Source organism: Grampus griseus (genome assembly GCF_964374135.1).
Source record: "Grampus griseus genome assembly, chromosome: 14".
Lineage (NCBI taxonomy): Eukaryota > Metazoa > Chordata > Mammalia > Artiodactyla > Delphinidae > Grampus > Grampus griseus.
Genome location: NC_139008.1, coordinates 40559139 through 40586187, shown reverse-complemented (window position 1 = coordinate 40586187; position 27049 = coordinate 40559139). Strand labels below are relative to the sequence as shown.

The 27049-nt window shown below is 47.1% G+C and overlaps 3 protein-coding genes across 7 annotated transcripts in view; 1 reads left to right on the top strand and 2 right to left on the bottom strand.

Moving 5' to 3' along the window:
- SEC23B (SEC23 homolog B, COPII coat complex component) overlaps positions 1–3448 on the bottom strand; it is a 39581-nt gene extending 36133 nt beyond the window's left edge. The window contains exons 1-2 of one of the 2 annotated variants that reach the window (XM_082670425.1): positions 3346–3448; positions 828–1051 (exon numbers count right to left, since the gene is read on the bottom strand). In XM_082670425.1, the coding sequence (XP_082526551.1) occupies positions 828–1048 (221 nt within the window). In that variant the 5' untranslated portion in view covers positions 1049–1051; positions 3346–3448. The remainder of the gene's footprint in view (positions 1–827; positions 1052–3345) is intronic. The other variant, XM_082670424.1, reaches the window with a different exon arrangement.
- Positions 3449–7345: 3897 nt separating this feature from the next.
- On the top strand, positions 7346–25131 carry RBBP9 (RB binding protein 9, serine hydrolase). 2 transcript variants are annotated; one of them, XM_082669477.1, is made up of 6 exons: positions 7346–7454; positions 17392–17434; positions 18427–18532; positions 21494–21579; positions 21968–22088; positions 24804–25131. In XM_082669477.1, exons 1-6 carry the CDS (start codon positions 7356–7358, stop codon positions 24892–24894), a joined length of 546 nt encoding a protein of 181 aa, XP_082525603.1. In that variant the 5' UTR covers positions 7346–7355; the 3' UTR covers positions 24895–25131. The 2 variants fall into 2 exon arrangements, with proteins under 2 accessions (XP_082525603.1, XP_082525602.1); XM_082669476.1 differs by lacking the exon at positions 24804–25131 and having other exon boundaries at positions 21968–23831.
- The window catches only part of POLR3F (RNA polymerase III subunit F), a 15959-nt gene continuing 12821 nt past the window's right edge, over positions 23912–27049 (bottom strand). For 2 of the 3 annotated variants that reach the window (XM_082669474.1, XM_082669475.1), the window contains one exon: positions 25206–26933. In XM_082669474.1, coding sequence (XP_082525600.1) covers positions 26856–26933 — 78 coding nt within the window. In that variant the 3' untranslated portion in view covers positions 25206–26855. Of the gene's footprint in view, positions 24057–25205; positions 26934–27049 lie in introns of those variants that run through there. The other variant, XR_014297654.1, reaches the window with a different exon arrangement.

The window sequence follows — 27049 nt, the reverse complement described above, 5'->3', positions numbered from 1 at the left end:
GCAGCAGCATCTTATACATGGGTACACCAAGTAAGAGCAAGGAGAATGAAGTAAAAAATGTTCCCTCATATAAAAATTTTATCTTTTAAAGAGTATTTATGACACTCTTCACTTGCTTAAAAATTCTTTCAAAGAGTGCCCACATTTAAGAGAGCTATCAAAGGTCACCATTTCAGGCACAAAAAAGTTACACTTAGGGCTTCCCTGGTGGCGCAGTGGTTCAGAGTCCGCCTGCCGATGCAGGGGACATGGGTTCGTACCCCGGTCCGGGAGAATCCCACATACCGCGGAGCGGCTGGGCCCGTGAGCCATGGCCGCTGAGCCTGCGCGTCCGGAGCCTGTGCTCCGCCACAGGAGAGGCCACAACAGTGAGAGGCCTGCATACCGCAAAAAATTAAAAAATTCCACTTAACAATAAAATCATCAAGAGTTCAAATTTCTTCTGCCTATTACCTCTTCCTGCCATACAGCATCACCATACCAGGTAGGTACAACAAAACTCTCTAAAGCTTTTGGATATTTTTTGGAAAATGCTTTGAAAGGCACCAATAAAATCAATAGTTAAGGCAAAAGCAAACTGAAAATCAGAAAAACAAAAAATTACAAATCCTTTCCCTCTACCTCCACCTCGTTCCCATAAATTCTAATTCTATGTGGAATATCAGGCCAGGGAGACTTCCACAAGCATTCATCACCTAAGACTCTCACCATTTACTACTCATCTCAAATTTGACATCTTGCCCAACTGAGTCACTTTTAGGAGAATCACGGGAAAGTCATAATTTACTGTATTCATCATTTTTGCTAGTTGTTAAAAGAATTCATACCAAAGTGGATTGAGAATGGCTTTGCAAGTTGGCCTGCTGCAAAGCACTGGTTCATACTGTACAGGGGGCAGGTCTGGACGTTCTTTCAAAGGAGTAAGGATACAAGCCAGGGGAACAACCATTCTTGTAGCCTCGAGACGGCTGGAAGGCCACACATTCCAACTAAAACGCACGCCATCACGTTCTTCATTCTGCTGAATGAATTCCAGGTATGTTGCCATTGTCTAAAAAAAAAAAAAAAACACTAAAGATAAAGTTTAATCGTATGTGAAATTCTCAACTGAACTTCAAAAAAAGATGACCACCTAACGCCACGTTTCTTAAACACTTAGTCTGGAAGAACCTGTCACTGGAGGATGACAACATCTCACTTCTCTCTGACCCCCCAAGAGCCAATTAACTTCAAAGCTACCTCTCCCATTCCTTTCTCAACCCTCCTTTCTAGCCCTTAAAAAAATAAAAGGGGCAGAAGGTTTACCATCATTTGGTCATCCCTAAGCTGCATGTAGGTGAATAATAGTAATTTAAATCTCCTCTTAGATCACAGATCATCTCAGCCAAGCCAATTTCAGCCCCGTGCTCAAGGGTTAAGTCTCAAACCCTGTTTCAGCATCCAGCTACCTTCCTCCCTGACTCCCTTTCCTCCTTGCTCTATTCGAGTAAATACTGTATTATAATTTACATTCCAAGCGATCTTGGTTTTGTGCCCTTTCCCTCCTTCCGTTATTATGGAGAAAAGAACTGGATACTGAAGTGCGAATCCTATTCACCACAAGAACAACTACCAGTTCTTAGCCAAGGTACTTCTACTTGGGATCACCAAAATTACAAAGGCACACTTGCTATTATGCTAAGTGAGTTCCTCACCAGCTCCTGTCCCCTCACCACAGTCGCTTATGCTCATGCTTTGGAAGATTCCAGTTAATGAAACAGCCATTCAGACTAAGTACGTTTTTCAAACCCAAATAATGCCAACTTCATCCTGTTTACATACTAAATTCTAGGCTAACACACACTTCAGCTATTAGGGTTCAAGGGAACAAAACTCTCGAGAACAATGGGAAAAATGACAAATTAAAGAATCTTATGGGGCTTCCCTGGTGGCTCAGTGGTTAAGAATCTGCCTGCCAATGCAGGGGACACGGGTTCGAGCCCTGGTCCGGAAAGATCCCACATGCCGCAGAGCAACTAAGCCCGTGAGCCACAACTACTGAGCCCGCGTGCCACAACTGCTGAAGCTCACGTACCTAGAGCCCGTGCTCCGCAACAAGAGAAGCCAAAGCAACAAGAAGCTCACGCACAGCGACGAAGAGTAGCCCACACTCACCACAACTAGAGAAAGCCAGTGCGCAGCAACAAAGACCCAACGCAGCCAAGAAGAAATAATTTTTTTAAAAAAAGACTCTATTATATAAGTGGCCTCTAGTGCTCACTTATGCAACGCTGAATAATGACTGTCTCCAAGCTGTTTTGAGAAGTGCCATACTGTTAATTTGGACTAAGGGAACAACATAGGGCTATAAATGCAAATGAATTACTCTATTACACACAACGCGGAGCACAAAAATTCCAAATGTTTGTTCCAGCTTAAACTCTAAGGCATCTACTTGTTATCTCTGGCCAAAGCAGGAAACTGTAGTTCTGTGTACACAGAAAACACTTCTGCAGCTTCCTGGCTAGTAAAGGGTCATTCAGGTGGGAATGAAAGCAAGTTCTAACATCCCAATTCTCAGCAAGCACCTCGGCAGACTTCATTAAGTGGCTGTTTTCCTTCTCAAAACAGATCATTATTAAAAGGCACTATCTCCATCCCATGTCCCCAGGCATCCACATATTAAAACCTGCGCTCTCCATTTCCCACTGCCTCTTCCGCTCACTCCCTCAAGAGCATGGATTCTTAACTCTGGGCACAGCCAACAGGGGACTTCACAGGGTCAATAAATCCTCTGAAACTGTATGCAAAATTGTGTGCATGAGCCAAGGTGCACTTTTCTAGAGAGACAGGTCTACCATTAACACCATCTTTTCAAAAGGGAAGGCTTTCAGAATAGGTTAACAGCTGAATGAATGAATAAGTAAAATTGTAAAGATCCTGTAGACGTATCTGTCAAAAAAAAAAATCTGTACCATTCATTCCACCTTAAGGTATGATTTTTCAGGACACAACTAAGGTAAAGCAAGGTTTAATCTTTAAAGGGAGTCCGAAGACCTGGGTTCTAGCTCCGGCTCTGTCACGAAGCATAAATCATTTAACCAGAATCTCGAGTTCCTCAACTGTAAACTGGACGTTGGGTCCTTCTGTCTGCCGCGACTCCGAGGGATCCTGCGCCAGAATCCGGCCAGCCGGCCGCCCCACCTGGCTGGGACCACGTCACTCTCAGCAGACCCCTGGGTCTTCGGGCCCTTCGGCTCCTCTGACCGCCGGGAAAAGGCCTCGCCCCAGGAGCAACCCACCTGCCCCTAAGCAGAGACTCCGGTCCCTGCCCTCGGCCTCTCATAACCTGTGCTCCCCACTCACCTGGCCGGAACCGCTCACCTGGCCGCAGCCGTACGCACCCTCCGCTGCAAGAGCCGGGCTCCAGTTCCCACCGCCAAGTCCAACTCAGCCCTAAGCCGATTGGTTAGCGTCCTGTGCGTCACGCCACGGCGCCGTCCGCTGGCCAATCAAAGAGCGCCTCCCCGGCGGGCGAGCGGAAGCAAGACACTTAGAAAGGCTGCGCCGCCATCTTGGAACAGGGCAAGACAGACGTGGTTGGCTCTTAAAAATCACAATTACTCAGAATACAAGTTTCTCCACGTTCACCTCTAAACCTTTCTGCTTCACGAAATACCGGCGCCTAGGGAACTGTTTCCTAGCCACAGCCAGCGCGCCTCAGGAGCTCGCCCTACTCCAATAAGACGTCCGCTCGCTTCAGTGGGAAGTCCCTCTCATCGCCTTAGTTACCGGGAAGCGAGAACGTTGACGTGTGGCCCCGGAAGAGGGCGAGGCTCCTCGCGGAGGAAACCGAAGCTGGCCGGAAGGAGGTGTCGGCGCGCAGAAAGGGGCGAGGCTAAGGGAGCGTGAGCCTTGAGCGTGGGGACGCATGCGCGCAGGAGTCCTGTCAGTTAAACAGGTGTAGTTATTCTTCCTCACCTTGCAGGGTTTCCTTCCCTCGTTCGCCCCTCGTTCGCGCACAGGTGCCTTCCGGCTCTCTGCGGAGCTTGGCGTTAGCGCACAGGCTAATCCCTCTCGTTCCCTGTCATCCTTCCACGAGAAAGTGAATAATTGGGAACTGTGGTAGTCAAACGTTTTAAGAGACTAACAAAACACCAAACTGCATAGAGCACGGCTTTCTACAGCCACCATGGCCGTTTTACCACTTCTTATAAGTGGCAAAACCGAGCACGTTTATTAATCTGACCCAGCGATATGGCCCGTCTGTAGCATATAAAAATAAGCAAAATTATATAAACTTAAAAGTATGCTTAAAGCATATCAAGGCGTCCAAGAATTAACTAGCTCAATTTAATATTAGTACAAAGTTTTAAGTGACTAACAAATCATAGAAGTTAGTTTTAGGTCGATGTGCTACGAAATTAATTGCTGTTTATAGAAAAATTTGTCGAATAATGGTTCAGTTTTATTGAACAAGTTTACACTTTTCGTGTATCTAAAGCATTATGTAGGAGTAATAGTGGGTTTTTTAATACTTAAACTGGTATAAGTTCAGGAAGTTCAAATCAATTATTCTCTCAGTAAAGATACACACTCAATTAAGATACAATACACATTTGTATCATACTTCACAGTGAGAAAATGTTACCAAGTCCAAGCTGGTGCTGCTTACCGCACAACAGGCCAATTGAGAGATGAGTTGGGGCAAGGACTAGCGACTTCATTCGGAAGGTCGCAGACCCAGGAGTCTGGTTCTGACCTCGGGTGGCCTCGGCCTGCAGCGGCTTGAAGCAGGATTTTTTCGGTTCCCAGCCAGAGATTGAGGTATGGCCGCAGCAATGAGAGCGCTGAATCCCAGCCACCAGACCACCAGGGACCAGTGGCCAGTGACAAGGCCACGGCCCGTCAGCTGTGTAGAAATGAACTTCTACATAGAGACGGAAAGTAGTGAAGCAAGTAGAGTGTTTATTAAGAGGGAAAAGGGTGCAGTACGTGTGGACAGCCACACGGGCGGGCTCAGAGAGACAGTCACGCCCTCGTGGCAGTCTGAATCACTTTTATGGGGCATTTCTTCATGGTTTCCTCTAACCAATCATCTTGTTTCGCCTGGTTCTGAGTCCGGATTTGGTATATCTCAGGGTTCTCTCCTGTGTGGGTGCACATCTCTTAGCCAAGATGGATAGTAATGAAGAGGCCTATGGGTAGTTGACGTCGCATACTAGGAGGTGGCACCCCCTCCCTTTTTGACCTCCAAGGAGCCTTTCTGCACATGTGCAGTCGGGGAGGTCTCCTTGACTTTGAGAATGAGGAATACGTGGTCTTTTATCTCGTACCTGGGCAGGGCCCAGCCTCCTTGATCATCCTGCTTTTATGGAGTTTCTGCTACTATGGAGTTTCTGTCCGCAGGGGAGAAACTGTTCAGCCTGGGGCCCATCTACCTCCTGCCTAAGTTCCAGCCAGACTCAGGAGGGGATGTGTTAATTTCTTTTTTCCTGCAGCCATTCACAGGGGGGCCTGGTCAGGATGTTTCCTGTGAGCTAAACAAAGGTATTTTAGCTTAACACTCAGGCGTGGGAGGCAGAATTCCTCCAGTTTGGCCATTATGTATACTTTAAGCTGTAGGCAACATCCCTTTAGTGATTAACTTGAAGCAAAAGCAATAGAATACAAAGGTTATAGTAAAAGAAACTGATCCAATGTGGAGTCAGATTTATTCTTCTCTTTCACAGATAGACATAGCTGGGTTTTTTTTTTAACCAAACATTAAGAAAATATCATTTGCCAAAAATTTGCTTGACTTATTTGAACCTGGATTCCTAGTACTAGAAATTACTGTAAGAAGGATTTTTTAAAATCTACCACATTAATGTATTAGAAGTTTAATTTCCTTATTTTAGGAATAGTTTATTTATGTGACTGTGTAGTTATCCTGATAGGCATTGGGAAGGAAGAAAATTTCCTCCTTCTAGGTTCTTCTGGCTGGCCTAAGAGTTAGATCGACATGAGGCAGATTAACAGGGGAAAATGAAATAGAAATTTAGTAACATGTATACATGGGAGAGACCTAGGGAAAATGAGTAACTTGCTAAAATGTTTCAAGTCCTCACCTTAAAAACCATCCTCAGCTAAAGACAAAAGAGGATATTGAGGTTGGGGAGTCAGTTATGGGAAGTCACCAGGAAAAGCGCAGTAAACAAGGTTAAGGTTGTTGAGCAGATTTAAGTCACTGCCTTCTCCACTGGTAACTTTATAGAGATGTGGCCATCCTCTTTCTAGTACAGAGAGGGAGACAACCTACAAATGGAGATTTCCCTTACAAATGTAAATGTGTCTTACAAAAGGATAATTCCTACTTGGCTAAGAGTTTTTTCCACATCTGCTGTTTCTTAGAAAATAACCAGCTTAAAATAATTGATACGGCAAGAGGCAATGAGAACAAAGCTTCTTTAAAAGATGTAACAATCCAATTTGTTAGAACTCTAAAGTTAGTAAACCATTTCATACTCTTACAACAGGTGAGGACCTTTGCGATTACAGCCATGAAGGCATACAGATGCACAAACACATAGAGTGTAAAACAAAGAATGTTATTTGCCATCCAATTCTATAAGGATCAAGCCATGAGCCACTGCAGCCGCTGACCTACAACACACGCTGAAAGGAATTCAGTACAAAAACCAGGATGAACCATTCAGTGTTTTGGATATACGGACCCCTAGATATGCTAGTGAACACAAGTTCATGTGCCTGACGCACAGCAAGGCCAAACAATATTGAAACGTCAGAGTTTAGGGCAGAGAAAGGTTTATCGAAGGGCTGTGCAAGGTAATGGGTGGCTCATGCCTCCCTAAAACCCGGAAATGCCCCGAAGGGTTTCAGCAAAGCTTTTTTTTTTTTTTTTTTTTAAAAGAACTAGTGTTTGAGTCCTAATTTTCTTTTGGTTTTTTGTTTTGTTTTTTGCCATGCCGCGCTGGTATTGACTGTTATTGGCTGATATTGACTATTTTATTAAGAACTATTTTGAAATCAGGAGTCCTCAACAAAGAAAACGGGTTGTGTTCTGCTTTGAAACTAAAACATACTTTTCTATACAAATATCACTTAGTCTAGGTAAGAGATAACACATTCTGGGCATGTCACAGTCTGTCCCAAATAAGGGGGGCAGGGAATGGAAACGCCAGCAAGAAGCAAGTAAAAGGTCACTTACACAGCTGCTGGAAACCCGCAAGGTTTGTCTGCGGCTGCCCTGTGCAGTAGGGAACCAGAAGCTCAGTGGGTGCGCTCTTGGCGCCCCGGAACTACAATTCCCGGAATGCCACGGGCAGGCTCCCCGGTCGCGCACGCGGTCTGAGCGCCTCAGGTCGGCTGCATTCATGGCGGCGCCCTGCAAGGCGGTGATCGTCCCCGGGAACGGGGGCGAGGATATGGCCACTCACGGCTGGTACAGCTGGGTGAAGAGGGAGCTGGAGCAGGTAGGAGACGCACCTCGCTGCACTGGGAGGTCGGGCTGGCGCGGGAGAGGCCGGAGGGCTCCCCGCTCCCACCCCCTTGTGCAGAGTCTGAGGGGACTGCGTTCTACTTTGGTGGGAATAAGACTGAATTGACGCCCGGCATTCAGTCTGTGCTTTTCCTGGAGTTTCTTTTCTGAGGAGAAGGGCCGAGAAAGGGCCCTTCCAGGACGCGGCGCTGGGTTGCCACATTTGGGAGCGCCGCCTGGAGTTGGGCGCACAGCCTCCCGCCGCCCTGCCGTTGGGCTGGTGGAGGCCGCAGCGCTGTTAGGGTTCCATCAGTTTTCCTGTTTGCACTATTTCTTTTTGTAACCGTGGCCCCGTCTTAAGTATTTCCAATTGAGAAACGAAACCTCAGGAAACCGGAACTTAACCAGCCGCTCTCGCTTCTGTAACTACGCTTGCTGACCCCCCCCCTTGTAATCATCCAACCAATCAGACGGCGACTAGTGTCTTTGTTTAAAGGTTAACCAATCAGTACTCCCCACCCCTGGAAAGTCCCGAATTTGATTGTACCTGTCTATGAAAGAGCTGAACTAAACTCCATCGGGACCTCTTAGCGCCACCGGCAACGAGTGCGCAGAGGTCCAGGTTCGAACCTGCAATAAATGACCCTTGCCGTTTGGCTTTGACTCTCGACTCTGGTGGTCTTGTGGAGGTGTCTCGCGACCGTGGGCATTTCATTTGGGGGCTCGTCCGGGATGCCCCCGAGCCCACCAGACATCAGGTCAACGGGTCATCGCTGACAACCGATCGGTAAGTAAGCCGGCTCAGGGTACCTTCTGTTTTGGGGACTAGGACAGTCCTGGCGGACGCGCTATAGGACACCTAGTCGGGTGTGGTTGGAGACGTCCACCACGACCCATCTGGGGCTGATAGCCCATCTGAAGCGCGCACGCGATAACCTCCCCTTCCTCCTTTTACAGGCTCCACTATTGGGACTGCTCTTAATCACTTTTGTTTTCAGAGTAACCTTCTCTAACCAATCTCTTCCAGGACCTAGACATGGGCCAAGCACAGAGTACTCCCCTCTCCCTCCTTCTCGCTAATTTCTGGGATGTAAAGTCCCGAGGACACAACCTCAGTCTGGACATCCGGAGAAGAAAACTAATTACCTTCTGCCGCTCTGAATGGACAACTTTCGGGGTTGGCTGGCCCACTGAGGGTACCTTTTGTCTTCCTATAATCCTAAAAGTTAAATCTAGAGTTTTCTTGCCAGGAAAAGAAGGCCATCCAGACCAGATCCCCTACATCCTGGTATGGCAGGACCTGACAGAAAACCCACCTCCCTGGATGACCCCCTTTTTGTCATCAGGGTCATGTAAGATCCTTGCGGCCCGACCAACTAAACCTCCCAAGCCTCAGACCCCAACTGCACCCATACTCTCTGATAGCCAAGACCTCCTTCTCCTAGACCCCCCCCATATCAACCTCCTCCTTTGGCCCCACAACCGGTCCCCCTTCCTGCTCCTGGCCCTGCTCCTCTCCCCTTGGTAGAACCTCCTGCGGCCCCTCCCGAGGGGCTACCCAGGTCAGAACCGGAGAACCGAGAGGCAGAAGCACTACCGGTCCTCCTGCCCAATGAAAATAACTCCCATGGGCCGGCTGGACGCACCCGTGGACGCACTCAGCGCGACCCAGGGTTCCGCCATCCGGATTCCACCATAGCCCTACCCCTGTGAGAAATAGGCCCTCCCGATGAGACAGGGAACCCCCGACTCCAGTATTGGCCATTCTCTACCAGTGACTTATATAATTGGAAAACCCAGAATGCCCGCTTCTCTGATAATCCTAAAGACTTGATAGCTCTTCTAGATAGCGTTATGTTCACTCATCAGCCCACCTGGGATGACTGCCAACAGCTCCTCCGGATCCTATTCACTACCGAAGAACGAGAGCGAATCCAGCTGGAGGCGAGAAAACTGGTTCCTGGAGATGATGGTCAACCCACCGCTAACCCTGACCTCATCAATGCAGCCTTTCCCTTAACTCGCCCCCCGCAGGATGAATGAGACTATAACACCGGAGAAGGTAGGGGACGACTGCTCATTTATCGCCAGACTCTAATGGCGGGTCTCCGGGCTGCCGCGCGCAAGCCCACTAATTTGGCCAAGGTATATTCAATTATACAAGGTAAAACAGAAAGTGCCTCCTCTTACTTAGAAAGATTAATGGAAGCCTTTAGGCAGTATACCCCTATGGATCCAGAGGCCCCCGAAAATCAGGCTGCCATTGTAATGTCCTTCGTTAACCAGGCAGCCCCTGATATTAAAAAGAAACTCCAGAAATTAGAAGATCTGGAGGGCAAACAAATACAGGATCTACTCCGTATTGCCCAGCGCGTCTTTAATAACCGAGACGCCCCAGAGGATAAACAACTTAAAGCCACTGAGAAAATGACTAAGGTCCTGGCCGCCATTGTTCAGAAAGATCAAGAGGGCCACCAGCCACTCGACCTCCCAGGCGACCATTGGACAGAGATCAATGTGCCTATTGCAAGGAAAAAGGCCACTGGGCTCGGGAATGCCCCAAGAAAAGGCAGCCGCGCCCCAACCAGAGGCAATGGCAACCGAAGGCCACCCCAGTCCTGTTTACACATGATGCAGAGTAGGGGGGATGGGGTTCGGACCCCCTCCCCGAACCCAGGGTAACCCTACAAGTGGAGGGGAAACCAGTCCAATTCCTGGTGGATACGGGGGCACAGCATTCGGTCTTGGTTAAGCCCCACGGGAAAGTTTCTAACAAATCCTCCTGGGTCCAGGGAGCTACAGGAGTCAAACATTACCCCTGGACCACTCAGAGAACTGTGGACTTGGGCACGGGAAGGGTAACCCATTCCTTTCTGGTCATTCCCGATAGCCCTTGCCCCTTACTGGGGAGAGACTTGCTCACTAAAATGGGAGCACAAATTCATTTTCGGCCAGAGGGGCCAATCGTAACAGACCCTCACGACCAACCCATATCTGTGCTCACCCTGAACTTGAAAGATGAGTACTGACTTCACCAGGAACCACCCTCCCAAAATCAAGATATAGAGTCATGGCTTCAGCAGTTCCCCAAAGCGTGGGCAGAAACAGGTGGGATGGGACTAGCCAAACATCGCCCAGCCGTATTCATAGAGATCAAACCAGGAGCAGATCCTGCACGTGTCCGACAGTATCCCATGCCCCTAGAGGCCAAGACTGGTATCACTCCTCATATTCGCCGGCTTCTTGACCTGGGGATACTGCGTCCCTGCCAGTCGGCCTGGAATACACCCCTGCTGCCAGTCCGCAAACCTAACAGTAAAGACTACCGCCCAGTGCAGGACCTGAGAGAAGTTAACAGACGGGTCATAGACATCCATCCTACTGTGCCCAATCCATATACTCTTTTGAGCGCCCTTAGTCCAGGAAAACAATGGTATACTGTGCTGGACCTCAAAGATGCCTTTTTTAGTTTACCATTGGCACCCAAAAGTCAAGAACTCTTTGCCTTCGAATGGTCGGATCCCGAGAGAGGCATAAACGGACAACTCACCTGGACCAGACTTCCCCAAGGATTCAAAAATTCGCCCACCTTGTTTGATGAGGCCCTACACGAGGATCTCAGTGAGTACCGGAGACAAAACCCCAATGTAACCCTCCTGCAGTATGTTGATGATCTCTTAATAGCTGCTGAGACCGCTGAAGCCTGCCTGCAGGGAACCAGAAACCTCCTACAGACTCTCGGCACCCTGGGATACCGGCCCTCTGCCAAGAAAGCGCAGATCTGCAGGCCTGAGGTAACTTACCTGGGGTACCTATTGAAAGGGGGGCAACGATGGCTCACAGATGCACGGAAGGAAACCGTCCTCCGCATCCCCAGACCCACCACGCCTCGACAGGTGAGGGAATTTTTGGGGTCAGCGGGGTTCTGCCGTTTATGGATACCCAAATTTGCTGAAATGGCCAAACCGCTATACTTAGCCACCAAAGAGCAGACGCCCTTTAAATGGACAGAGGAGGCTGAGCAATCATTTCAGCAGATCAAAACTGCCTTGCTATCCGCACCCGCCCTGGGTCTCCCTGATGTCTCCAAACCCTTCCACCTCTTTGTGGATGAAAGCAAAGGCATAGCTAAGGCCGTGTTGACCCAGCCCCTCGGTCCTTGGCCCAGGCCTGTCGCTTACCTATCAAATAAATTGGACCCAGTGGCTGCCGGCTGGCCTCCTTGCCTCCGGATGATCGCCGCCACGGCCCTAATGGTAAAGGATGCTGACAAACTAACTATGGGACAGGAGTTGCATGTCACCACCCCCCACGCCATCGACGGGGTTCTCAAACAGCCTCCCGACCGATGGATGAGCAATGCTCGACTGGTCCACTACCAGGGTCTACTGTTAAATCCCCTCAGAATCAGCTACACTCCGCCGCAGGCATTAAACCCTGCCTCCCTATTACTTGACCCAGATTTGGACTCCCCACTCCATGACTGCAGAGGTACTGGCCCAGATCCATGGGGTTCGGGAAGACCTACGTGACCAGCCCCTACCGGATGCACAAGTCACATGGTTCACTGACGGCAGCAGCTTTGTCCAGCAAGGTCAGAGGTATGCGGGGGCAGCGGTAACATCAGAAACTGAGGTGATATGGGCAGAGACTCTCCCCCCGGGGACCTCAGCCCAAAAAGCTGAATTAATTGCCCTGACCCAAGCTCTCAAGATGAGCAAAGGCCAAAAAGCCACCATATATACAGACAGCCGGTATGCTTTTGCTACCGCACATATACATGGGGCAATATACCGAGAGCGGGGACTACTCACAGCAGAGGGCAAAGACATCAAGAACAAAGAGGAAATCCTGGCCTTGCTAGTGGCCATATGGGAACCCAAAAAGCTAGCCATTGTACACTGCCCGGGGCATCAAAAACCCACGAATCCAGTCGCCCGAGGCAACAATTTGGCAGACCAGACGGCTCGAAAGGCGGCACACACTCCAATACCATTACTTCCCCTGCAACTGCCGGATCCAGGGCCCCGGGAAATACCGCCCTAACCCGACTACTCGGAGGATGACATCAGATGGATGAGCAAGCTCCCTCTAACCCAGGTTAGAGACGGATGGTGGCGGGACGCTAAGAACAATATCCTCCTTCCTGAGAAACTAGGAACCCTGGTCCTTGGACGGATCCACTGTAGCACCCACTTGGGCGCCCGACGGCTACAGGATCTCATCAGGCAGACTGGACTTAAAAATGTCTCCGAGAAGACTGAACGACTGGTTGCTGACTGTGCAGTCTGCCAACTCCATAATGCCAGTACCCACCCGTCAACCACTGGCATCCGGGAAAGAGGAAACCAGCCCGGAGCCTACTGGGAAGTGGACTTTACGGAGGTAAAGCCTGGCAAATATGGGTATAAATATTTACTGGTGTTTATAGATACCTTTTCAGGTTGGACTGAGGCATTCCCAACCAAGAATGAGACTGCACAAATAGTAGCTAAGAAACTACTAGAAGAGATCCTGCCCAGGAATGGCTTTCCAGTTATGATAGGGTCTGACGACGGGCCAGCCTTCGTTTGTAAGGTAAGTCAAGATCTGGCTTCCATACTTGGGGCTAATTGGAAATTACATTGTGCATACCGCCCCCCGAGTTCAGGACAGGTAGAAAGAATGAATAGAACTCTAAAAGAGACCTTGACTAAATTGACCATGGAGACTGGCGCTAACTGGGTAGTCCTACTCCCCTACGCTCTGTTTAGGGTGCGAAATTCCCCCTATAAGCTAGGATTTACTCCCTACGAAATAATGCATGGTAGGCCTCCTCCTATCATCCCTAACCTAAAGACTAACCTTATCCAATTGGACCCAGAAAATAATCTCCTGTCTTCCCTCCAAGCCTTACAGCGGACACACGAGACAATCTGGCCCAAACTAAAAGAGTTATATGCAACAGGACCCCCGCCTACTCCACACCAGCTCCGGCCAGGTGACTGGGTCCTTGTCAAACGCCATCGACAAGAGACCCTAGAACCCAGGTGGAAAGGACCTTACCAGATCATCCTGACAACGCCGACGGCCATCAAGGTGGACAGCATAGCTGCCTGGATCCATTACACCCACGTCAAGCTGGTGGACCCATTTTCTGACCTCATCAAGTCCACTAAAGCTGACGTCACCTGGATGGTGGACCGGAATAAGGACAATCCCTTCAAACTGACCTTGTGCCGTACCCTCCCCCATGATGACCAAGGTACTGCTGATAGCCCTAATAATAGTCCTAACCCTCAACCCTCGGGCCACGAGGGGAGGACTCGGCCCTTCCCCCGATAAGAATACTTTAATACAACAACTATATGGTGCACCGTGCGAGTGCAGGGGAGGTACTATGGAGACTCCCGAGGTTCCCCGAGGGTATACTCATATGCAGGACTGCGGGGGAATAACTGCATACCTTGTTCAGGAATATAAGGGCACCAGGGCCTCTCAAAGCTGGCAATGCTACCATAAGCCTAAGCCACTCCCCCCTCGAGCCACTTGCCCCTGTTCTACCTTCCAGGAATCAATGCATAGCATGTGCTATTCCTCTTACCAGCAATGTATAGGGGCCAATAACAAGACTTATTTCACAGCCATACTACAGAATAATAAAAGCCCCACCATTAGTGAGGGTAATAAATATCTTCAGGCTGGATGCACTGGCACCCCCGGGACCCCGGTATGCTGGAATACCAGGGCCCCCACACATATGTCAGACGGTGGGGGGCCCCAGGACGCAGTGCGCCAGATAGAAACCCGAAGACAAATAGAAGAGGTCTATCAGCATCTGTACCCACAGCTCAACTACCACCCCCTAATTCTCCCTAAGGTCAATCCCTCTGAATTGGACCCCCAGACCATGACTATACTAGAAGCTACTTTTACACTTTTGAATGCCACCAACCCCCACTTAGCACAGGATTGCTGGCTCTGCCTTCCTCAAGGACCGCCCCGCCCTATAGCCATCCCCACCTTCGCCAATTTAAACATCAGCGAACGATGTAACCCTACTTTACTCCCCGAGCCGTTCCCCATACAATTTTCAAAATTTTCAACCACCTTTAATACCTCATGCTTTGTCAAGAACGATTCCCTCTCTAACGCCAGTATTGACTTGGGAATCCTTTCATCCACTGGATGTAGTCAGTATATCCCCGTGAACTCTTCCCTCTGTAGTCCTAACACCACTGTTTTTGTCTGTGGAAATAACCTAGCATACACCTATTTACCCCCGAATTGGACAGGGGTCTGCAAGCTAGCCACCCTCCTCCCCAATGTAGACCTAATCTCGGGAGACACCCCATTGCCCATTCCCAGCTTTGACCTTTGGGCAGGGAGAACCAAACGAGCCATTACAGCCATACCCCTCCTGGTAGGATTAGGAATTACAGGAGCTGTGGCCACAGGAAGTACAGGTCTTGGAGTCTCCCTTCACTCCTATAATCAGCTGTCTAGGCAATTGATAGAAGATGTAGAAGCCCTCTCTGGTACCATTCAGGACTCACAGGACCAATTAGATTCATTGGCCGAGGTAGTCCTACAGAATAGGAGGGGCTCAGACTTGCTGACAGCTGAACAGGGTGGGATATGCCTCGCCCTAAAAGAAAAATGTTGTTTCTATGCAAATAAATCAGGCATTGTAAGAACCAAGATCCACCAGCTCCAGGAAGACCTAGCTCGCCGCCGGCAGGAATTAGCGGATAATCCCCTTCCGTCAGGATTTCATGGAATGCTTCCCTTCCTCCTCCCCATCCTGGGCCCTCTGCTATGCCTCCTTCTCCTCTTCACTATAGGCCCCTGTATACTCAGTAGAGTCATAGATTTTGTCCGAGAAAAAATAAATGCAGTTCAGCTAATGGTATTAACACAATATCAGCCCAACGAGGCCTTAGAAATTGAAGAAACTGAGCCTTAAGGACCCAAGATTGGCTCCTCTGGTTCATGAGAAACGGGGGAATGAGGGGACTGCGTTCTACTTTGGTGGGAATAAGACTGAATTGACGCCCTGCATTCAGTCTGTTCTTTTCCTGGAGTTTCTTTTCTGAGGAGAAGGGCCGAGAAAGGGCCCTTCCAGGGCGCGGCGCTGGGTTGCCACATTTGGGAGCGCCGCCTGGAGTTGGGCGCACAGCCTCCCGCCGCCCTGCCGTTGGGCTGGTGGAGGCCGCAGCGCTGTTAGGGTTCCATCAGTTTTCCTGTTTGCACTATTTCTTTTTGTAACCGTGGCCCCGTCTTAAGTATTTCCAATTGAGAAACGAAACCTCAGGAAACCGGAACTTAACCAGCCGCTCTCGCTTCTGTAACTACGCTTGCTGACCCCCCCCTTGTAATCATCCAACCAATCAGACGGCGACTAGTGTCTTTGTTTAAAGGTTAACCAATCAGTACTCCCCACCCCTGGAAAGTCCCGAACTTGATTGTACCTGTCTATGAAAGAGCTGAACTAAACTCCATCGGGACCTCTTAGCGCCACCGGCAACGAGTGCGCAGAGGTCCAGGTTCGAACCTGCAATAAATGACCCTTGCCGTTTGGCTTTGACTCTCGACTCTGGTGGTCTTGTGGAGGTGTCTCGCGACCGTGGGCATTTCAAGCCCTGCTGGGAACCCCGTCTTAGACTCTACAAGTAGTGGAGGAAGTTCGGCTGGTGAAACAGCCAGGAGGGCTCCTCTCAGGGCTCAGAGTACAAGCTCCACCTCTAGAAACTGGAGACCGAGCCCGCTCCCCGTATCTGCTGCGGGTTCAGATATGGGACTCCCAGATAATTCTACACCAATCTTCTCTGCTCTCTGTCTCGGATTTTTTTTTTTTTTTTTTTTGCGGTACGCGGGCCTCTCACTGTTGTGGCCCCTCCCGCTGCGGAGCACAGGCCCCGGACGCGCAGGCTCAGCGGCCATGGCTCACGGGCCCAGCCGCTCCGCGGCGTGTGGGATCTTCCCGGACCGGGGCACGAACCTGTGTCCCCTGCATCGGCAGGCGGACTCTCAACCACTGCGCCACCAGAGAAGCACCTGTCTCGCATTTTTAAACATTTTAATATGTAATATTGATATTTACAAAGGATGTATGTAACACGTACATACATTATGAAGTATAATGTAACCAATACTTGAGGGTCCCTCACCAAACTGAAATCTAGGAACATTATCAATACCTTCAGAGCCACCTGTAAGTCCCTCCATCCCGTTTCCCTGCCGTATGACATTTTAAAAGTTTGTTTCGCTTTTAAAACTTAATTTAAAAAATTAATTAATGTACTGTTCAACCTATGTATGTATCCTTTAAGCAATATATTGTTAAATTTGGCCTCTTTGTGAGCTTTATAAAAATGGCATCTAACTGCGGGCTGTCTTGTGCATCTTGATTTTTTTTTTAAACGTTCTTCCATAACTAGGCAATAAGACTGTTTCCTGAGTTGCCAACCTCTAGAGCTCTAGACTGGGTCTCTAGAATAAAATTCCAGGCTTGTGGCTGAGAGCCATGGCTAGAGCTACAAACCAAAAGGTCAGGGCTGCAGCTGTCCAAGAGGATTGGATCTCCAACTTTCTGTACCACATTTAACCTACTCCCTGGAGCATAGTCTGATTGGCTCCAGGTCAGTTTGTCTAGAATCTGCTATGCCCTCTCTATATGTATATGCCAGCGGTGATAAATGTACATGTGCAGTTGCACATATGAAGAGATCTGCGGAGCTGGCTAGATAGAGAACTACAGACAGATGGAGTTTATGAGGAGGGATTGTATATTCATATGTAATCCTGTAGCACTTACCCCACTTCATTTCATGATATAAACAACTACTTATTGAATTGTTAAAGCTCATATCAGGTGTCTCATTTCTTATTAGCAAAGTATTAGTTGTAATTAAGCTCTTTATTATACTTTTTTTCTCCCTCTCATATCGTAGATACCTGGTTTCCAGTGTTTGGCTAAAAACATGCCTGACCCAAGTAAGTTTTTTAAATGTGTCTTTAAAAAGCCTCCTCTTGTTGGGTTTTGATCTTGTCATTTTCCGGTAGAGAAGAGGAATATCCTAGCAGAGAAGCCTAAGGGAATACATACCTCAGAGTGAATGATGGCAAGTATTTGGGGGAGGAGGATGCAAACCAAAAAACATGATAGAAAATTATGGTAAGGATCAAGAAGAGCACCTGGGCTCGGAAGAATTTAATTTTCAACTTTGTAAGCAACGGATTTTCCCTTCTATAAGTCAAATCTTTTCAGGCAAAATTTATGGGTGTTTCATTTGAGGCAGAGGTATGACAAAACTTACAGCATCTCTATGAGATCCTAATATTAGAAAATGTAACGTGGCCCCTCCTGTTCTGAGTGCCTATGAGTTGTCTCAGGAATTTCCTTTTTGGGAAGAAAGAAAATATGTGGACATCAACTTGAGAAACAATATTGTCAAGAGGATTTTTGTTTTTAAGTTGGAAAGTTTACATTAAACTTCAGAGTTATATTTTATTTTCTTAGTATTTCCTTTCAAGAAAATGCTAAAAAATAAAAACAAAACTATTTACCAAAACTACAGATTTGAGTCTTTCAGACAGCAACACATAAAACTTTGGCCCTGGGCTTCCCTGGTGGCACAGTGGTTGAGAGTCCGCCTGTCGATGCAGGGGACACAGGTTCGTGCCCCGGTGCGGGAAGATCCCACATGCCACGGAGCGGCTGGGCCCGTGAGCCATGGCCGCTGAGACTGCGCGTCCAGAGCCTATGCTCCGCAACGGGAGAGGCCACAACAGTGAGAGGCCCGCTTACCACAAAAACAAACAAACAAAAACAAACAAACAAAAAAAACTTTGGCCCTATTAAAACAGCCCCATCCCCCATTGCGGTCCTGCGGTTTGCTGAATGGTCCTCTGTTAGAAAGGTGGGCAGCGCTGGACTGAGACTGTCCCTGTTGAGTGACGGACTCTTTCTTTCCCCTGAACCTTAGTCACAGCTCGAGAGAGCATCTGGCTGCCCTTCATGGAGACGGAGCTGCACTGTGACGAGGAGACCATCATCATAGGCCACAGTTCTGGGGCCATTGCAGCCATGAGGTGTGGTCCTTATTGAATTGTCACCATCCCCCCTACCCCTGTGGGCTCCAGTCAAGCTTGCTTGGGAAATACTTCGTGCACATCTTAAGTTTACACTGCAGAGGAGACAGTGAGTAGTAAAATGATCTGTCCTAATTCCTTCCTGGTTTGATTAGTGGATTAAAAAGATACTTTGCTCTTACTGGGATACAGTGACCCTTTTAAAACACAAGTGCCTCCGAACCCCAGCAGCTCCCGTCACCCTCAGAAGAACTTCTCAGCCTTCAAGCCCCCCGCCCCCCATGTCGTCTCTGCCGTCTCCCCTTCGCTGCCCCCAGCCTGGTTTACAGACCTCAGTGCAGTTCCTTGAACACGCCGAGCTTGTGCCTTTCTTAGGCCTGTGCTTGCCGCTGTTCTACTTGGACTCTCTGTCCCCAGACACCTGCATGGCCTTCTCCTCTCTAGGTCTCTGCTCCACGTCCCCTTTCAGTGAGGCCTTATGTAATCACTCCACGTGAAACAGCAGCCTCACCCCACCGAATCCTACCCCCTTTATATCTTATGACCCCCCTTATTATCTGTAGCACTTTTCACCACCTGACATCCTATTCATTCCTTGTCTCCTGCCAGTCAAATGTAAGCTCCATGAGGGTGGGGCTTTGTTCATTCTGACACGAAACCCCGGTGCCTGGCAGAGTGTCTGGCATATGGTAGGTGCTGATAACTCCCCATTGGAGGGTGGAGGCTGCTACCCGCACTGCCCTCCACTCCCCTCCCCCCCCGCCAGCCCCAGCCCCCGCCCCCAGGGTTCATGGGTGCCTCCCTGCTGCTCCCCATTAGAACGTCACCCTGCAGGCTTATAAGGCCTGGAATGTAAGGATGGAGCTGGCTGAATAGCCTGTTAGGGTTGGGTTTCCTCTGTATTTGCGAGGCTAGATGACAAAGGATTATGGGGTTTTTTTTGTTTTAATTAATTAATTAATTTTTTGCTGCGTTGGGTCTTCATAGCGGTGCGCGGGCTTCTCATTGCAGTGGCTTCTCTTGTTGCAGAGCACGGGCTCTGGGCGCGCGGGCTTCAGTAGTTGTGGTGTGTGGTCTTCAGTAGTTGTGGCACTTGGGCTCAGTAGTTGTGGCACACAGGCTTAGTTGCTCTGGGGCATGTGGGATCTTCCCGGACCAGGGCTCGAACCTGTGTCCCCTGCATTGGCAAGCGGATTCTTAACCACTGTGCCACCAGGGAAGTCCCAGGATTATGGTTTTTGTGTGGCTTCTTGTCCCCAGCAGCCCCTCAGGATGTCACGTGAATCGATTGTCAGAGAAATCTTGCCAAGTTCCATAACCTTTCAGCCACACCTGTGGAAGCTACAAGAATAATGCTTTCCTATGTGGACCTACAGAATTGTGGTACATAGTGTTTATAAGCTGCCAGGGGTTGTCCGGAAAATGAAGAAAGCCCTTTATGCTGAAATCTGTGCTAACCCAAGGCCAACTAAATTTTTCTCAGGCCGCTGGCTAATAACGATGTGGCTTCTTTTAAAGACTCCTGAAATTTATTGTAGGATTGTCAGGAACCTTCTAAAAATTAACTTCTAAAGTTAAGGTAGGCAAGGAGAAAACCAGATGCTAAAGCCATGGGGCCTAAGATCATAGGGGAACAGGATACAGAGGACTACCCCACAGTTACTTATTAATCACAAGGGGGAATTGTGTCTTTACAGTGGAGGGATCTGAGGGGTATCACCCTAGGGAATCTGACAGTCTCAGCAGTAATGGGACAAACTGGCATCGTGTGCCCATCGTTGTGGAGGAGTGGGAAGGACACAACATTGCCTACGTAATGGTCTTGCCAAGTGTTTCACCTCAGCCTAATCATGAGGAAACAAGTTCAGTTTAGGGGATAACGTACAAGAAAATGGGCCTAAAATTCTTAAAAGTCATCAATCTCATTTAAAACAAATTTAAAAGTGATTGAAGAGTCATGAAACCAAACGCGTGATCTTTGACCAGATCTAGGATTGAAAAGATGTTTTAAAGAACAGTTTGGTACAACTAGGGAAAAATGAATACAGGTAATGTTACTGTCTTGGTGCTAAATTTATTAGGTGTAAGAATGATACTGTCGTTACATAAGAGCACAGCCGTGTTCTTAGGAGATACGTGCTAAAGTATTTAGGGGTGAACTGTAGCAAAATTAACGAATCTGGGTGCTTGTTCTCACTTTTCGGTAAGTTTGACATTTTTCAAAGCAAAAGATTGGGGAAAAAGTTTAGGCACGAGAACAAAATACCAACCCTAAACCTTGCCTGGCACCAAGGCCTCCTAGAGCTCTTACCTTTCTAGGTCCTTCCTTAGCCCTGGCCTTTGCTCAGTGAGGGAACTAACTGTCTACAGTTAGCTGAGTGTCTGTTTGCCGGGCACTGTTCTAGGGAACAGGGTCACAAAAATCGAGAAGGCTCAGACCTGCCCTTGAGGGATGCCCTTGGGGGACAGAGGTAAGACAACGCAAACAAGCGTGTGTGAGAGAGGCACAGTTCTGGGACGGTACAGTCACAGACCACTTGCATCTGTCACCTGGGCTGGGGAGGTGTCACGCCTTAGAATGCAGATTCCTTTGCCTCACTCACAATCCTCTGAATCAGATGCTCTGGGCTGAGCCTGGGAATCCACATGTTAACCAACCAAGTAATGCCGACGAATGCACACATCAAAGGGAATGATTACACTTTTTATGTTTATTCAGAAAGAATTATGGAAGAGGTTTGCACTACCTTGAAAACAGAGTAGAAACTCAGGTAGCCCAGGTGAGGTGATTAACCACCGGGCTCATATTTCTGCATTTTCCTTGCTCTTTTTCCTACTAACCTCAGCAGCCTATAGCATGTGCTTTCTGTAAGCTAAATCAAATGAGTTTTGGATGGCTTACTGACTTTCTGGGACCAGATTTAACATTAAACATCAGCTACACCATTCCTCTCGCTCCAGGTACGCAGAGACCCACCGGGTGTGTGCTATCGTGTTAGTGTCTGCGTACACGTCTGACCTGGGGGATGACAACGAACGGGCAAGCGGTAAGTCTGAAGGCAGAAACCGGAAGAGCCCTTCCTGTAGCCACGGGGCTGCACGCTCAGGTAGTAAAACAGCACTGTCTTCCAACAGGTTAACACAAAATCTAACAGCACATGAGAAATATTTACCACCCATCTTTAGGTATAAGTTAGGCACTTAGAGAGGGCAGTGAGCCACTATCTAACCCGTAGTCTAGAACTGAACCCCTGAGCCCTAGCCTCCCCCTTCACCAGTAGCTATGGTATCAAGCCCTACGGATCTGAAAACTGAAGAAGGGCTTCTAACTCAACACTTGGGCTCTGATTCTCTGAGTCTCTGCCATGGTCCTCACTAGAGTGGTGAGAATGGAAAGTATCCATGACACTGAGAGGTTGTGTGTTCTTCTCATAGGATACTTCAGCCGCCCCTGGCAGTGGGAGAAGATCAAAGCCAACTGCCCTCACATTGTGCAGTTTGGCTCCACCGACGATCCTTTCCTTCCTTGGAAGGAACAACAAGAAGTGGCCAACAGGTTGGAAGCCAAATTGTACAGATTCACTGACCGTGGCCATTTCCAGAACACAGAGTTTCATGAATTGGTTAGTGTGGTCAAGTCCATGCTGAAAGTGCCAGGATAGCCAGGGTCCTTCCTGCTGTTGTGCGTAAGGACATGGGAGTCGGGCAACGATCAGGTTATGAACAGATGACAATCATCCATTATCAGATGAACAGCGGGCCTGCAAACCAGATCAAATTAAGGTCCAAAACACACACACGTTTCAATGTTCAAACTAACTTACAAACAGTATTTTCATTTTCCATAGAACCTACATTTCATTTTCATTTTCCATAGAACCTACATCTCCTCAAATTGCTCTGAAACAGTATTTTTCCCATTTGATAAGGGACATGGGACAGCTTAACCGCCCTTACCTATACAAAGTGAATAAGACACAAATGAAACCCAGGTTTCCTGATCCCTAGTCCAGATTAAAACTAAACAGGTTTCATGTTATGCTGTAGGAGTTGCATCATAACATGTCCTTAACATGTTGAGAGAGTGACAGACAAGGAGGTTGAGGCAAGGGTCTGCAGGGTCAGGCAGGGATCGGTCTAAGACCAGACTGGCAAGGATTAGGGCGACAGGGAGAACTACTGCTGGGCCCTGTCTGGATTGTTGCCATGTGGGAGTTTGGCAAGGCATTGCCAGTTTTCTGATTTTCAAGGAAAGAAATTAATACACTTTTGTATTTAGGGACCATAAGTGTATGTATATGTAATCCACATGTACATGAATTACGTTCAGTCCACAGACATATGGGTGGTTAGTTGGCAACTACAGCGTAAATAAAAAATTTGCAAACACAGCAAGACACAAAGGCCAAGCCATCCATGTGTGACCTCTTGCTGTACGTATTCACTTAGCCAGTGCTTTAGAGCTTGAGAAAAGCCTGAGAAATAGACATGATGTCAAAGGATGAAGTCATGGGAACAGTTTGGATTTTGTTACAAAGTCTTAAATATTTTTAAAAATGATCTTTCCATATCTCAGATTTTGTTCTGTAAAGTGTTCTACCTTTTAATTTCCATGGTCCTTTATATCTCTTTCAGCATCATTCCATGATTTTTCTTCTAATCATACTCCCTCAAAAATAACGCTTTTTCATTTTCCAACGTTTTTTTGGTTATTATTATCCCCAAGTAACATCTCAAAACAATTTCCAGTAAATTCACACCTGATATTTGCTGCAATAATGTGAATTCCCACACTGTTGATACCTAACGAAAATTCAAAGCCATCATTTGAACCTGAAAAGGCTTTTGATTTCTAAGTGTGCTCAAAAAATGTCAGGAGAGATTCTCTAAATTTTTAGCAGCAGTTATCTTAGGGGATGGGAATTTTGGTAGTTATGGTGTGGTGGACGTCTCCTTTTTACATTATACACCTTGGGATTATTTGAGTTTGTGCACTGTCTTTTATAATTAAAAATAAAGATTAAAAAGTTTATTTGGCAAGTTAGTGAAAAACAAAGTAAATAAATCCATTGAATACTTTTCTTAGAGAAGCTGTTTAGCATTGATTTGACCAAGCCTATAATCAAAGCTTGATTCTATTTCAATTATTTGGAAGTAGTCATTGTTCTACATATTCTCTGCCTTGTTTTCTGAAGTCCTTTCTCAAAAAAATTTACAAACTTATACAAATAACAGTTCATAATACTTTATTGTCCTCTTCCTCTGTAGAAAAAACCAAATATATACAATTGAGAAATAATTTGATATTCTTTATTCCTATAAAAATAACTTGAGGGGGGCTTCACTGGTGGCGCAGTGGTTGAGAGTCCGCCTGCCGATGCAGGGGACATGGGTTTGTGCCTCAGTCCAGGAGGATCCCACATGCCGCGGAGCGGCTGGGCCCGTGAGCCATGGCCGCTGAGCCTGTGCGTCCGGAGCCTGTGCTCCGCAATGGGAGAGGCCGCGACGGTGAGAGCCCCGCGTACTGCAAAAAAAAAAAAAAATAGTAACTTGAATACGATGGTTGAGTTGGGCTGATAGTATGGTAACCAGTAACCACAGGGCGCCAGCAAAGAAAACGTTCAGTTCTTCATTCACAGAAGCCACGGTTCAGGTGCTCACCAGCCACGGCTGACTAGTGCCTCCCTTACTGGACACAGATATAGAGCATTTCCATCCTGATAGAAGGTTCTATTGGACAGCACTGCACTACAGCGCGTGTTACGTGCTTCCCTCACCCACCACCAACGTAGAAGTGACTCAACTTGAAGTTACTTTTGTTTGACTAGTTTGCCTATTAGTTGATCACCATAAAAATTATGATCCTATAAAACTTACTCATCACCAAACTAAGAGCAGAGGAGTTTCAGGGAAGAACTCCACATGGACTATTCATTTAAACCGTCAAATCATGGCCTTTCGTGATTCTCTGTTTGACTCTCTACAGATCTTTATAAAGCAGAGACGGGCCTTGATAGACTCTAGGGAATATCTTTTCAGGTGAGCAAAATACCTTACACTAAATGGAAATCAAGTGTAAGGTTAGAACTTCACTTACAATTTGATTTTTTGGTGTTGTCGTGAGTCTAGAGCACCACAATTTGTTTTGGTCAAAGTTTACTCCTGTAGGGCAGATATCCATTTAATGATCAACAGAGGTGCTGTATTTTAAAATTATTGTCTCGGGGCTTCCCTAGTGGCTCAGTGGTTAAGAATCTGCCTGCCAATGCAGGGGACACGGGTTCGAGCCCTGGTCTGGGAAGATCCCACATGCGGCAGAGCAACTAAGCCCGTGCGCCACAGCTACTGAGCCTGCGCTCTAGAGCCTGCAAGCCACAACTACTGAGCACGTGTGCCACAACTACTGAGCCTGCGCTCTAGAGCCCGCGTGCCACAACTACTGAAGCCCACGCGCCTAGAGCCCATGCTCCGCAACAAAGAGAAGCCGCAACAAAGAGAAGCCACCACAATGAGAAGCCCGCGCACCACAACGAAGAGTAGCCCCCACTCGCTGCAACTAGAGAAAGCCGGCGCACAGCAACGAAGACCCAACGCTAAAAAAAAAATTTTTTAATTTAAAAAATAAATAAATGAATTTTAAAAAAAAGATTGTCTCTATCCTTCTTTAGTTAATATTCAGAATGAAAACCATGCTAAGGGAAACAAGTTTATAGGAGCTCTTTATTCTGGTAGGCAAGGAATACTTTTGTTTTAGCTACTGATTGTAAACTTAAAAAAATCTCTGGCTGTCAAGATACAGTACAAAGTGTATTTAAAACACAAACTGCTTCCTTCGTTCCACTTCTAAGTCTCCTCCAAGCTCAGTTTTGTCATTAAATAAGACGAGCGCCCCTGTGACAGGCTAGGTCCCAGGAAGGGCAGATATTGTTCTTAGCATTCCAGCTCTCTCTGAGAGTGGATCGGAAACCCTCTGTAGTTTCAGGCTCCCAGATTCTTCTGGATCTTACACATCTAGTACTTGAAATGATCTTTGTTTCAAAGCACCAGTGTCATCAAAGGCTAATTCTGTACAGCTGGCCACAGAATTTATCTGGTTCTTAAAAACTGGATACTGAGCTGAATTTTATTTTACTGTTTATCTCAAAATAACCCTTGTGTTGGTTCTCCAAACCTGGTGTTTGAAGTCAGGCCCCAGCAGAGCTTCCCTCTCCCTCGGTCCCCCGCTTTTGGCCTGGACACAGAAACTTTTAAGTGGCGCTACGAAGTGAAAATATGACAGTTGACATCCTAAAAAGACCTATAGCTAACTTCTGTGTAACAATACATCAAGTAACCTATTGTTTTCTGTTGAGCTGAAGATTGGGACTGAAAGTGCTATTAGAACTGAGGACAATTATAATGGCTTCCTGCTTAGTTTAGACCTATTACACCATGAATTTTAGAACAGAATATGGAAAAAAATCTAAAACAGGATAAGGAAAGAAGAATGATAATCGCCCCCACCCCGCCCAATAAAGTGAATGGAGGGCAATGGATTCTTTTTAGTTTTAATTTTAGTTAAATAAGAATCCAGGGGAAAATTCTAGCAAATAATACAATTGAGCCACAGAGTGAAACTTGTAAGACTTTAACAAAGAAGAACCAGTGAAAATATTCCATTTAAGATGAGAGTAATTAATATTTATACACTAAAAAGATATCCTTGACAACAGCGTCATTTGGGTTTGAGGTAAGTACAGAGGCATAATCCTCTGAAAGAATATTGCGGACATAAAAAGGCATCAACAGTGTGTAGAAAAGGGATGTTCCACTGTGTCCCCCCCTCATGCCCCAAGTCTGCGTTCTCCCCTGCTATTCCTGCCTTCTTTTTCATTTCTTCTCAATGAAACTGCTGAGAAAACAGAAATGGTGACACTGGGTCATATATAAAAATTTCCCAATGAAGACCTTAATAAGTAACTTTAAAACAGGCATTTTAAAGCTCTAGCCGTTATCACAGTACTTGGTGAATATGAACATATTTGCTTCTTTTCCCGTGAATCATCAAGAGTCTTGAAAGCTTCAGAAGGTGGTCTTCCAGGAGTTCAAAGTATTTTACTTATGGAAGAATGGATTTCACTACTAACCTTACCTGTTTCATGTCCTGTTGCCTACTCTACCAATGTAAATTTAGTCTTCATAGATTAAAAAAATTTTTTTCGTAGCAGCAAGTTTTTATCTTGAGGTTTGCTTTCAAGGGAATTTGATGTGCCATCAGGAATCAAATTATTTGTTCCCAAAGTAACTTCATTTGCAAAATGTCAGTAAAGTTCATAGCTCTCTATTAAAATTCGAGCCACTCTGTCATGTAAATACAGTTAGATGGTGAAATCTCACCACCTTCATGGCAGTCGTCAAAAACCTTTAAAAAAGAAAAAAGGTTATATTCAAACTGAAGTTTTAAAATTATTACATTATAGGTAATGTCTTAAATATCAACTACAACACAATTCTAACAAAATATCCAAGATCCAACCA